This window comes from Notamacropus eugenii, chromosome 4 (genome assembly GCF_028372415.1).
Source record: "Notamacropus eugenii isolate mMacEug1 chromosome 4, mMacEug1.pri_v2, whole genome shotgun sequence".
NCBI classification, from domain to species: Eukaryota; Metazoa; Chordata; class Mammalia; order Diprotodontia; family Macropodidae; genus Notamacropus; species Notamacropus eugenii.
Genome location: NC_092875.1, coordinates 89,589,210 through 89,603,762, shown reverse-complemented (window position 1 = coordinate 89,603,762; position 14,553 = coordinate 89,589,210). Strand labels below are relative to the sequence as shown.

The 14,553-nt window shown below is 35.9% G+C and overlaps 1 protein-coding gene across 2 annotated transcripts in view; it reads right to left on the bottom strand.

Annotated features, from left to right (window-relative positions):
• The window catches only part of TOP1MT (DNA topoisomerase I mitochondrial), an 82,269-nt gene that overhangs the window by 55,346 nt on the left and 12,370 nt on the right, over positions 1-14,553 (bottom strand). For both annotated transcript variants that reach the window (XM_072602847.1, XM_072602848.1), the window contains exon 7: positions 5,636-5,705. In XM_072602847.1, coding sequence (XP_072458948.1) covers positions 5,636-5,705 — 70 coding nt within the window. The remainder of the gene's footprint in view (positions 1-5,635; positions 5,706-14,553) is intronic.

The window sequence follows — 14,553 nt, the reverse complement described above, 5'->3', positions numbered from 1 at the left end:
TTCTTGGAGGTAATATAATAATTAAAATTACAGGTCCCCAAAGGCAAAAGAGAAATGCACACAAGGTATAAGTAGACTTTATTTACCATATTAACAATAAAGAACCACTCATAAAACAGATCACTGGAAAATGAACTACTCCCAAATAAACTGTCTACTCTGATATATAAGACATTCGTGGATGCAATGGACACAAATATAAGGAGTACCTAAATTGATGAGGTCACAGATCCACCGATTATGCTGAAGTACCCCTGCTTCCTTTTCCTTTAACCTCACTGTAATTAATTGCCAAGCTTTGTCATTTCTACTTCCGTTAGAACTCTCAAATCCATCTCTACTCACGGGACCATCTCTCATATTAATGTAAGGGCCAAACTGTGCTTGCTTCTTTCAGCCCAGATACTCTCTTGTTCATCCTCCACACAGTTGCCTGCTACTAGTGCTCTCTCCATCTCTAACTATATTGTATTTAAGAACTTTGTTTTTATTTGTATTTATTCTCTTTGTGCTTATTTTCTATTCTCTTCACATTTATTTATATTCTCATCATTTTTATTTATTCTGTACACATTTACATATACTTGTGTCTCTCCCATTATAATGCAAGCACCTCTCAAGTGGACATTGCTTTATTCATTGTTTTTGTATCTCCTAAGCACAATGCCTTCCTTACGTAGTAGACACTAAATACCTTTGATTGAGGTGAACTCCAAAAATCAGGGGTAGCATTCATTATCTCAGACAAGGCAATAGTAAAAATAAACATGACTGAAAGAGACAACCAGGAAAACTACATTATGTTTAAAGGCACCACAGACAATATATTAATACCAATACTACACACACACACACAGACACACACATACACACACACGCGCGCGCCTGCCAAATGAGATAGAATTTAAATACTTAAAGGAAAAGTTGACAGATTTACAGGAGAAACAGACAATGAAACTATATAATTGGGGGCTTATCTATTTCTTTCAGACCTAGAAAAGTTTAACAAAAAGGAGAACAAGAAAGAAGATAATAATCTAAGTAGCATTTCAGAAAAGTTAGATATGATAGATCTTTTGTGACCATTGAATTGAAACAGAGAAAAACAAATACTTCTCAGCTATGCACAGAACCTGCACAAAAAATGAATCTGTATTAATTAGGGCATAAAAACCTCCCAAGACAGAGAAGCAAAAATAGTAAACAAACCTTTCACAATGCAATAAAATTTTATTCAATAAAGGACCTTTAAAGAAAAGAATAAAAGTTAACTGAAAGCTAATCCTAAATAATTGGTAGGTCAAAGAATAAATCGTAGAAACAACAGATAATTTCATGAAGAAAAATGACAGCAAGGAAACAACATAACCAAACTTTCAGGATGCACCCAAAATAATACTGTGAGAAATATGCTCACTCTAAACAAAGGACAATACTCGTTGTGAAGTCGGAGAAGTCCTCATTTTATTTTAGCCAATTATTCTACATTCCTAGTGAATGGGTCCCTCTTGAATGGACAGCATACTTGCTCAGACAAATGCAACACTTTTTATGCTGCTCCCAATTTGAATTTCCCTCCCTGCTGTCACTGGCTAGACGCCAACGAAGTCCCAACAGATGCAATAGAAGCTCCCACTTCGTGTTCTCCTCCCTGATAGGTGCTCCCTCAAACAGCTTGTGAAGTATGTACATAAGCTTCTAACCCTTTTCCTGATCAGAAGTCTGGTTCTGCTCTCTGATAAGAACCAGTCACCTTTGACTTTCATTCTGCTATCACTCAAAGCTGGGAGGAGATTTAATCCTGTGGAAACAGTATTTCTTTGTTTCCCAAAATACTAAGGGAAAATTTTTATCTCTAAAGAGATTTATTAATAGAAGAGAGAAAGAACAGATCAATGACATGGGTAATCAACTTTAAAAAAAAAAACAAAACCTAGAAAAGCAACAATAAAAAACTCAACTATGCACCAAAACAGAACTCTAAAATCAAAGAAAAGACTGACGAAACTGAAATCAACTATTTAAGTTCTAAATAAGATTTTCTTTTCTAAACAGCTAATCTCATTTTTAAGAAGGAAAAATAAATTCCAAGTTTCAAAAATGAAAAAGGAAAATTCACAATACATTAAGAAGGAAATTTTCAGAAATTATTTTGCCCAAATTATATGCCAACAAAATTAATAACTTGGATGAAATAAACACTTATAAAAATACAAAATACCTAACAAAACAATACAGAACTTAAATAATTAAATTTCAGACAAAATAAATTTTACAAACAAAAAAATAAAACGTCCTTTCCCAAAAACCACAGAATGAGATGATTTTACAAATGAATTCCAACAAAAAACAATTAATTCAAACATCGCATAAGCTATAAAAAGAGAAGAGATCCTGCCAAACTTCTTCAACGATACAATTATAATTGTGACAACCTAAATTTGGAAGATAGAAATCAAAGAAACTGAAAATAAGAGATCAATAACCCTAATACATACTGACACAAAAATTTTAAATTAAATTAATCAGCACAGATTAGGATACTTATATATAGGATACTTATTAGGATACTTATATATAGACAGATGCAGAAAAAACTTAGGATGAAACTCAATGTTCATTTCTGTTAAAACAGAAATAAACAAACATTTAAAAAGCACAGGAATAAATGGACCAACTTAATATGGTAAAGTGATTCTATCTCAAACCAAGGACCAACATTATATATAAAAGGAGAACTTTTAGAAGCCTTTTCAGTAAGAAATGTGAGTAGGATGCCCATTACGACCATTATTATTACTAGCTATGTGCTAGAAATAAAAAAAAAGAAATAGAAGAAATAAGCATAAGCAAAAAAGAAACAAAATAGTTAAACTCTGTAGATTATACAATTCTATTTAGGGAATCCTAAAGAGTTAACTAAAAATTAATTGAAATAGTAACTTTAGAAACGAGCAGGATATAAAATAAATCCACTTAAATTATTTGCTTTTTACATATTATCAACAAAACTTGGCAGGATGAGAAGCAAAAAGAGATTTCACTCAAAATAACTACAGAATGTATAAATTATTTGGCAATCTACTTACCAAGACAGACACAGTCATGAATGAGTACAAATGAATACAACCACAAAATACTCTTTACAAAAACAGAAATCTACCTGAATAATCAGAGAAATATTAATTTTTCATAACTTAGGCCGACAATATAATAAAAACACTACAACCTAAATTAATTTATTTATTCAGTTCCATATCAATTAAACTACCAAAGGATTACTTTTTAGAGGCAGGAAAAATAATAGCAATTCATCTGAAGTGCTAAAAGATTTAGAACCTCAAGGGAAATAATGAAAAGAAGTGAGAAGAGGGCCTAGCAGTATCTTATATCCAACTATACTAACACCAGTTATCATCATTATTTGGTACTGGTTAAGAAATGGAAAAGTTGATCAGTGGAATAGATTAGGTTTGCAAGATATAGAAGTAAATAAACAAAGTAACACAGTCTCTGATTGACTCCAAGACCCCCACTACTGGGGTAAAGACTCACTACTCAACAAAACTTGGGAAAACTAGAAAGCAGTACGACTCAAACTAGGATCAGACCAACATCTCACACCACATAGCACAATAAACTCCAAATGGATACTGGGCACAAAAGATAACATCTAGCAGAGGTGATACCTTTCCAAACTATAGCTAAGAGAAGAAACCTTTACCAAACAAGGGATAAATTACAGATGATAAAATGGGCAGTTTTGATTACATAATAAGAAGCTTCTGCACAAATAAAATCAATGTAGATAAAATTAGAAGGGACATAGTTGTCTCAGAAAAAAATCTTTACCAGTTTCTCTGGTAAAGTTTTGATATCAAAGTTATATAGAGAACCAATTTAAATATATATATGAACAAGGGTCATTCCCCAAAAGACAAATGGTCAAAGGACAGGAAAAATAGGTCTCAAAAGAAGATGCAGACTATTAACAACAGAAAAGAACATAAATAATATTCCAAATCATTAATAACAACAGAAATGCAAATGAATATAACTCTGAGGTTCTACTGCATACCCATCAGACTGGCAAGGATGACAAAAAAGGAAAATTACAATTGTTTTAGGGCTTATGGGAAGATGGACACATCAATGCAGTTGTCAGTAAAACCATGACATGATCCAAACATTCTGGAGACCAATTTTGAACCACACTACAAAAGTCACTAAATTATATACACTCTTTGACACAGTGATAGCACTACTAGGCTGATACACGCCCCCCTTAAAAAAAAAATACATATGTACAAAAATATTTCAGGTAGCACTTTTTGTTGTAGCAAAAAACTAGAAAATAAAAGAGGTGTCCATAAACTGGGGAATGACTGAAAAAATTATGGTATATGAAAGTAATGGAATATTACTGTGCCATGAACAATTATGAAAATGATAGATTCAGAGAATCCTGGGAAGACTTGCATGAACTGATACACTGAGTGTTAAATGAGTGGAACTGAGAGAACAATTTATATAATGTCTGCAACACTGTAAAAATTTTTTTTCAAAGATTTAAAAATACAGATAAATGCAATAATAACCAATCACAACTTCTGAGAGAGAGTGATTAAGTAAGCTACCTGCTTTGTAAGAGAGAGTTATGGATATGAGGTACAGAACAATATACATTTTCATACAGAGAAAATGTGTAAATCTGTTCTGCTTTAATAAACTTATTTGACAAAAATTTTTAAATTGTTAGAAACTGGAGGAAGGAGATGGGGACAAATGATACTGTTGTTCAAGTACAGAAGTGATATTCTACGAAATATAGAACAACAAATTATTTTTAAAATGCTAGTGAAGAGGAGAATGAAGGCTCCAGGTCTGGAATCAGAGGTAGCTTGCCAATGACAGTTCTCTGGAAACTAAAATCCAGAACTATAACTCTCACTTCCAGGAAATACTGAGTAAAGAGAGAATACCGCAACAACCTGCCTAGTGTAATGTTCATATTTCTGCCTTAGCCAAATGACTCTTTATCTCTGGTTAAAGTGAAGGATGGTCTACCTTTTAGAAAAGAGGACTAAAGGAGTTTGAAGAGTACTTCTCCATCCTCTAAATCATCAGTGAGAATGAAGTGGTCTTTAAAACAAAGTAAAAACAAAAAAGAGGATATGAACTGAACAAAGAAGCCTGACCTGTGTCTGAAGACTATGTCACACAGAGGAAATGGAAGAAGGATCACTGAACATCTGGAGCCTAAGTAAGAAACATGAGGCTCTTCCAGAAGAGGAATGAACTAATCTCACTGAAAATGAAGCAGCTGCTTATACTCTAGGAATGATATGGATCCAAAGGTATCATTAGGTGAGTAATCAGACAGTAGGGGTCTTAGGAAGTTCCTGGCTTCTCTGTTAACTTTCAATTCTATGAATTTGTAAATAGAAGGTGTCCCAAAAGTCTCATTGAGGTTTTAAGCTATTAAAAGACGTTAAAATTTAAAATGGCACTAAAGCTTTTGGGATACTTTGCATATCTAAACATCCCAAAAAATAAAGTACCACACAAATAACATCTATCATGTCTGATAGACTGTACTCGTAAAAGAATATGTCCATAATCTTAAAGTACTTACTTTGTTGCCTTTTTTCTTTGACAGCCTCTCATCAATTCCAGGTTTCACTTCTGGAGTTAACTGTGCTGACCTAGAATACAAATTTTACAAATTTCTATTTAACTATATCCACAGGAATATACTCAGTTTTACTGACAAGCAAGGTTGGCTACTACTATGAAAGAAAAAACAAAAGGGGAGAGAATAGGGGGAACAATGACATATTCCCTCATAACCTTTGTGTGGAAAAGAGCTATATTTGCTTACCGAAAGCCTCTGGATTGATTAAATGCCAGGTGCTTAGTAGTGGGGCAAGAAGAAGGAATCATAAAGGACGCATTTGCTCAGGTAGCATCAGAAAATGTTTTCACAACACCTTTATGCCCTAAGGGGCTAGAGGCAGGGGGACAGGCTCAACAATGAGAGTGAAGGGAGAAGGCTAGCTGTTGCCCTGCAAATAACCAGTTCATAAAACTCTGCCACTTAATCTCCATCACAAGGTTGAAAACACTGGATTAAGAGAACTAGTCTGTTCATCCTTCGTTGCCAAAGAAGACCGTGCCATCAGAGAAATAATGACACAACTTGCACTTGACTTTGTTTTGAGGGAGGGAGGGCTATGCAGGTCACCAGCCTCACTTCTCCTCCAGTCATCTGAATCCAGTGACCAGATATTCATCAGGATGACTGGAGATGACCCAGGATGAAGTAATTGGGGTTAACTGATTTGCCCAAGGTCACACAGTTAGTGAGTGTCAAGTGTCTGAAGTGAGATTTCAACTCAGGTCCTCCTGACTCCTGCACGTGCTCTATCCACGACACCACCTAGCTGGCCCACTAATCTTTCTAAAGAAGTACAGAAGATGCAAGAATCTCAGAAATGAAAAGGGAATGTAGAACAACTTATGTCTGAGCAGCAAACCTCTCCTAACCCCAACCCAGAGCATCCCAACAAGTTGTTAACCTTCTACTCAAAGGATTCCAAGGATAATCACTCACCATATGTGCACAGAAAAAAGGACATATGCATACACATACATACACCCTCACATATACACACACATAAAAAGTACACTTAACAAAAAACAAACTACCCAGGTATCTATGATGGAAAGTAGCTGAGTGGACTGCAGTACAGAACTGCTTAAAAAAAAAAAAAAAAGCTATGATGATAATATAGATAGAACTACCTCCATGATTTACTTGATGCACAGAACTCCTCAGTAAATTCCTTCCACTAATGCAGGTCAGCATCTCCTGAGAATTATAATCTCAGAGAGTAGCCTAGAACACTTGCCCAGGTTCACACAGCCAGCACGTCAGATGCAAGACTGAAATCCAGGTCTTCCCAGTTCCAAGGCTAGCTCTCTATCCACTCTTATGCTTCCCCTCAAGGTATTAATGGGACATAATAGAAGGTATATTAAGACGACAGGTTAATTCTCAGCAATCTTCACATGGAAAAAGGCATGGACCAAGTCATTCCCACAAAATATCATGTCCCCATTTTAAAAGAGAAGCAAAAATCTAAAAAAGTCTTAAGTCTTCAATGAAGGATTAATGAATGAAAAACAAAAGAAAGTGATGTGAAATGGTTAAACAAGCTGAAATTATGTGGTTAGACCTCATGCCTATGAGATTGACTAATATGACAGAAAAAGAAAATGACAAATGTTGGAAGGGATGTGGAAAAATAGGGACACATGCATTGCCAGAAGAGTTGCAAACTATTGTGATCTTTCATTCTGGAGAGCAATTTAGAGTTATGTCCAAAGCAATATAAAGGGATATAAAACTACGTATACTCTGACCCAACAATATCACTATTAGGTTTATACCCTAAAGAGAAGAAAAAGAAAAAAGGACCTATATGTACAAAAATATTTATAGCATCTTTTTTTCTTATAGTGGCAAAAAACTGGAAATCAAGGAGATGCCTAATTGGGGAATGGCTGACCAAGGTATGCTATATGATTGTAGTGGAATACAATTGTGCCTCAAGAGATGATGAGCAGGATGATTTCAGAAAACCCTGGGAAGACTAAGATGAACTGATGCAAAGTGAAGTGAACAGAACCAGAACATTGGACATAGTAACAACAATACTGTACAATGATCAATGGTGAAGAACTTAGGTATTCTCAGCAATATAATGACCTAAGACAATTCCAAAGAACTTATGAAAAATGCTATCTGCCTTCTTAACTGAGGGAGTCTGACTGCACACTGAAGCATACTTTAACTTCTTTTATTATTCCTGGACTTTTTTTGGTTTATGTTTTCTTTCATAACATGGCTAATATGGAAATGTTTTCCATGACTACACATCAATATCACATTGCTTGTCTACTCAAGGAAGGAGGAGGGGAGAGAGGGAGGAAAAGAATATGGAACCCTCAAATTTTTTTAAATGGTAAAAAAAATTTTACATTTAATTAAAAAATAAAATTATGTAAATTTAAAAAACGTGTTTAGAATGGACTAGAGAAAGGATTATAATGATAGACAGCTCTTTGTTCAAAGAACAAAGAGGCCAGTGTCACTGCACCTAAGAATATGTTGTGGGGGGGCCATAAGACAACTGAAAAAGTGGAGGGAAGGAGACTATGAAGGACTTTGAATGCCAGAGATTTTATATTGTTCCTACAGATTACAGGGAACCACCAGAGCTACCCAAAAGTGGGACAGGTTGCCTGGGGGAGGGGGGGAGACACTTAGTTCCACTTTATTGGAGTTCTTCAAACAAAGGCTGTAAGGCTACTTAACTGCTATGTTAAAGAGGGGATACTTGATTGGGTTCAGGTTAGATAAAAGGCCTTCAAGGCTCCTTCCAACTCTAAGATTCTATTATGTAGATTATTTTCTTCATGTTATATAGGGAAGATGACTAAAAAATTTGAGAATTCTACAACATTGTCATTACCCTTGCCTATAAAACAAAATTGATGAGAACAATAATACCAGGAAAGAAAGGAAAAATCCCCTTACAACATTCCAAACCTATAGAATAGCAAGCAGAAATAGAATCTGCGGGAGGGGTTTCTGTCAGAGGAACCTTCCTACAGTAAACATCAAGTACCTTACTAATGTGTTCAGAGCATTGTGCTAAACTGTTTCTATCCTCATCACTCAACAGAAACTGCTCTCTCCAAAGCTATCAATAATCTCTTAACTGCAAAGTCTAATGGCCTTTTCTCAATGAATGACTAAAAAAGTATATACTATGTGCAAAACATCAAGGTATTAACAGAAGAACAAGGCAGTCTCTGTTCTCTTGGAGTTGCCATTCTAACCTGGGGTCTCTGAACTTCATGCTATTTTTTAAAAAATATATTTTTTTAATTAACTATTTCAGTTTTTTCCTCTGTAATCCTACATATTTTATTTTGTACATTTAAAAACATTTTGAGAAGGGGTCCAAATGCTTCACTAGATTGCCCAAGGAGTCAATGACACAAAAAAGGATTAAGAACTCCTATAGTAGGGTTAGGGTTTAGGTACTACATATAGGAGGTTTCAATTGCAAGTCAGATGGAAAGGTCTAATAGTCTTTATGGTACAATAACAAAGCTGATAGTAATACCTCTTCTTTAAAACTATTAATAAAGCCATATCCATTTCAGATGTTGAATCATTTGGCAGTGGTTAATATCTTTTTTCTTGGTCTTCTGTAGCTGTTGGTGCTAAGGAAGCTGGGGCTGCAGCAAGCTGCAGAGATGGTGGCTAGGTCTCATCTACATAAGGATTGATTGCATCCCTGCACAGTGACTGCAGGCCCAGGCTAGAATCTAGCAAAGCCAGTGGTCAGAGAGTGGATGAACTGCTATTCCCAAACTTGCTGGGTTCATGGTTCTGGGCTACCTCCATCAGATTCTAAGAGGTCAAGATGGTGGCAATGGTTTGATTTGCTTGAACATGCTGCCTCCTGTCTCTCCCTCTAGGTGCTTTGATGATTCAAGTAAGGCTGCCTTGCCCGCCCAGTCAGTGGCAAGGGATTAGCAACGGTAGTGGTGCTAGCAGGAAGGGCAGGTCCCTTCTTCACAAAAGCTATTCCCTTCTAAGCTGGCTAGAGAAACTAGGCTTGTATCAGGATTGGTGGTCCAAGGGGAGATGCTATGTCTTAATCTTTTGAGTTCTCTGAAGCATGACACTTTTTATTTTTAATTCATTTTTTAAAAGAGCGAGTATCCTCATCTTTCCCAGACTGGAAATATTGGAGCTATTCATAGTCCTGACCCCCCCCTAATACTTGTCACTATGGGAACTTTGGCCTACTGGGCTGGTTTGTCCCCTCCCTCCTTAGGAAGTCAGGTGGCCTCCCTGCTTCCAGGGACTCATCATATTAATGATGAACTTAGCGATGACACCCAATTAGAATAGTCCACTGTAACACAGCCTCCCAGCAGTTTGGATTATATGTCTGTGCCTCCATACCTAGGGACATTTAACACCTGTGACCACCTGGATACTCTATCTTGTCTGAACTTTTACGATAATACTCTTTCTTGGCTCTCTTCCCTCTTGTCTGACTGTTCCTTATCAACTGCTTTTGCTGAATCATCATCTGAACCATTCTCCACAACATTTTTACCAATGACTTAAATAAAGGCATAGATAGAAATGCCTATCAAATTTGCAGATGATACAAAACTAATATACTCTATTACAATCAAGATTCAAAAATATTTCTAACAAGAGAAAATTTAATAAGGAGCAATGTAAAGTCTTACATTTGGATTCAGAAGCATCAATTTTACAAGTATAACATGGGGAAGGCATGGCTAGGATAGCAATTTCTTTGCAAGCTCAATATGGACCAAGGGTGTGACTTGAGCAGTTTAAAAAAAAAAAAGCTAATGCTATTCTGGGAGGTATTAAGAGAATCCCAGCAACTAGAATGATGATCCTGCTTACTGTCAGTCCTAGTCAGACCACATCCAGAGTATTCTGTTTAGATCTCAGTACCTCATTTTAGGAAGGGTAATCACGAACTGGGTTTTGACCAGAAAAGGAGACTGAAGACCATGACACAGAAGTATAGCTTGATGAGGACTTTGGGACACTATGATTGTTGTCTCCAATTATTTGAGGGATGTCATACACACTTGTTCTGTTTAGTTTCAAAGTATAGAACTAGACACAATGGATGGAAAGTGCACTTGTAGATTTAGGCTTGATACAATAAAAACTTCCTGACAATTAAAACCATGCCAAAGTGGGATAGGCTACCTCAAGGAGAGGTACCAGACTCCCAGTTAGTGGAAATTTTCAGACACAAGCTGGATAACTGAGGAACTGTGGGACAGGGGATTCCTATTCAGGTAGAGATTGGACTCTGTTATCCCTTTCAACTTTGAGATTCTGAGATTTATGATAATAACAAATACAAAATGTATATTCAAATTTACAGAGAGTCTCCATAATCTCTAATTCTCAAAATTAAACCTCTTCATTGAAATTTTTACTTAATTTAATAAAGTAAATTCGCTATGCTTGAGTATCTTCTTTCCTTTCCCAGTAGATGTGCTAATTAACAATGAATTAGCCAAATGAAGTCTAAATATTTGTATTTTACAAACCACTCCCATCTGAGGCACCTAATTACTAAAGAGCTAGATTCAAAATAGATGCTCTAAACTTCTCGATTAAGTGACATAGTTTGATTTATGAATTATTATGGGTCAATGGCAAATCCATCAGTTTCCCCTATTCTCTGCCAAAGTCTCAGACACAAACTCAAACGCTCACTAATGATCCAGACCCATCATGTATTGGCTGTTTGACTACAGACAAATAACTTAACATGACTGAACCAGTTTAAATGTGGGTTATCACTTACTATGCCCTCTTCATTTTTTTTCCTGAGGATCAAGTTACTTATCAATGATGAAATGTAGAAAAGGTGATGGATTTTGAGTCAGTCATAATACCTAAGTTTGAATTCTAACAACAATGTTTACCATGTGATTAGCTGTTTGCTCTCTCTGAACCTTGTTTTCTTCAGCAGTAAAATAGAGGTCCTGCGTACTACCTATCTTACAAAATTACATTGTTATGAGGAAATGCTTTGCAAACCTTCAAGTGATACAGAAATATGGGCTATCAGTAGTGACTAAAGGTACAGAAAAAAATGAATGTTCATCAAATTTATAGAAGACAAAGCATGCCTGATACATGAGAAAAAAATTACATCACTCTACCTGTCTGGGTAAATCACTCATACTTATATAGCACTTTAAAGTTCACAAAGTATCTTCTCCTCAACAGCCCTGTGAGGTAAGTAGTAGAAGTAAGCACTATTACTCATAATTTGTTTTAAAAGCTGCAGAAGTAATGAGGATAAGGACTGAAAAGGGACCATTGTATTTGAAAATTACGTCAGCAATGATCTTTGAGAAAACAATTTCAGGGGGGTGGTGAGGAAGTAAACACTACATGGCAGGGCTTAAAGATAATGGGCAATAGACTTCAGGTTAAAATGGCTGGCAGCCTAGGTTCCACACACCTATTGAAGTAAAAAAGCTAAAAATAGCACAACACTGAATGATAAAAAAAAAATCAATGAGAAACCATACTAAATTACTTTATCCACCCCATTACTGAAAAAACAGTCAGTGAGCGGTCCATGGGCAACAGAAACATGGATCTGCTAGAAAAACCAGTGTCAGAGCAGGCAAACAAGATGTTTGCCTCCCTCCCAGAGTGACCAGAGACAGACCAAAAGTACCTGTAACCTGCAAGGCTTTATAACCAGAAGCAAAAAAAATGCAAGGTCTCCACACGAAAGCTTCAGAATGGCAGAAGTCCCCAGCATGCCCTCTGGAAGGAGGAGTGATAAGTCCAGGTATGGCAGCTCAGACAGATCCAGAGGCTCTGATATATTTCATGGAAGATACCATAGAGAGCTGAAGAGCCAGAACACAAACTCAAAGGAGCCTTAGAGCTCCCAGTGGTATTAGCACAGATACATTCTAGGAGGGAGGGGGCAGCAAAAAAAAATCTAGGTTGAAATCAAGTAGGGCTGATTATGCTACCAAAAAGTGAAAGGTGCAGAGCCTGACCTTGGCATGAAGTCCCAATCCTAGAACTAAGGCTAAAGATATGAATAAACCAAAGAAGACAACAACCACTATAAAGAGTTACTATAACTCCAGAGATACCTTGAAATCCAACTTATCATATGTAACTCTACATCAGTTGCAGGCAAAGACTCAAAGAAGAAAACAAATTTTCTACAGAGACTATGTAAATAACTGGAAGAAATGAAGCAAAAGATAAAAAAAAATGAAATAAAATCTCTAAAGAAAATAACTGGAAGGGGAATAAAGAACTTGGAAGAAAAAGTGGTAAGCTTTACTCAAGAAAATGAATTCCCTGAAAGCAAAAATAGACCTGGGATCTATCAGCTTTGTTTCTTAAATTATACTGAATAACAGTAACCAATAAAACAATTTAATAAAAGTTGTAAAAAGAGAGACTGATTAGTGGAATAGTAAACAATGTACAGAAGCACACAAATACAGCAGTCTAGTGTCTGATAATCCCAAAGACACTAGTTTCCAGGGGAAGGACTTCTGGGAAAACTGAATAGCCATGTGACATATTAGGTTTAAACAAACAACTCAGACTATATACTGAGATGAGCTCCAAATGGACATATGATCTACCTATAAAATTTACATCATAAAGGAATTAGAGGAGAAGGAAGAAATTACCTTCTGATCTATGAATAGGGGAAGAGATCACGATCAAACAAGCAATAAAGAAGATCACTCAAGATAAAATGGACTATTTTGGTTATATAAAATTAAAAGGACAAACGAATCTAGTGCAATTAAAGTTAAAAGAAAAATAAGTGGGGTAAAAATCTGCATCAAGTTTTTCTGAAAAAGGTCTCATATTCAAGACACATAAGGAACACATTCAGATTTGTAAGGCTGTGAAAAGTAAGTTTTCTTTTTTTTTTAATTCTTATTTTTAGTTCCAAATTCTCTCCCTCTTACCACCCCCTCCCTCAACCACTGAAAAGGCAAGAAATATAGTACACATACATATGAAGTCACGCAAAATCTATTTTCCCATTAACCATGTTGCAAAGGTGACAAAAAAGCAAGAAAAATAATTAAAGTAGAAAAATGCTTCCAGACTATCTGGAAGGGTTCTCTATCTGGAAGTGGTTAGCATGTTTCATCATGAGTTCTTTGGCACTGTGGTGAATCATCGTATTGATCAGAGTTACCAAGTCTTCACAATGTCGATGGAATTGTCACTGTGCACATTATCCTCTTGGTTTTGCTCACTTCACTTTGCATGAGTTTAAGTTTTCCCACACTTTCTGAAATCATTCTTGAAAAGGCAGTTTTGAAAGGGAGAAATCCAAGCTATCAAAAGTCATTTGAAAAAATGCTCCAAAACACCAAAAATTCGAGAAATGCAAATGAAAGCAACTCTAAGGTTCCACCTCACACTCATAAGACTGGCAAAGATGATCAAAGACAAAAATGAGAATTGTTGGTAGGACTTCAGGAAAACAGGCAAATTAACATATTGTTAAGTGCTGCTATGAATAAATTGGTTCATTCTGACTGGAACCATGCCAAAAATGTTACTAAACTACCCAGCTATATACTTCTACTAGGCCTATGGCCCAAAGATATTAAAGAGAAAAAGGATCTACACGTATAAAAATACTTAGAGTAGCTCTTTTCATAGTAGCTAACAATTATAAACTAAGGGGACAACTTCCTTATTAGGTAATGCCAAACAAATTATGGTATATGAATGTAATGGTCTATCACAGTACCACAAGAAACGACAAACTGGATAATTTCAGAGGAAAGTGGGAAGACCTCTATGGACCAATGCAAATCAAAGAGCTCAGAACTAGGAGAATCATTTACAGAAAATGTATTGCTATTCAGTTGTTTTAGTCGTGTCCA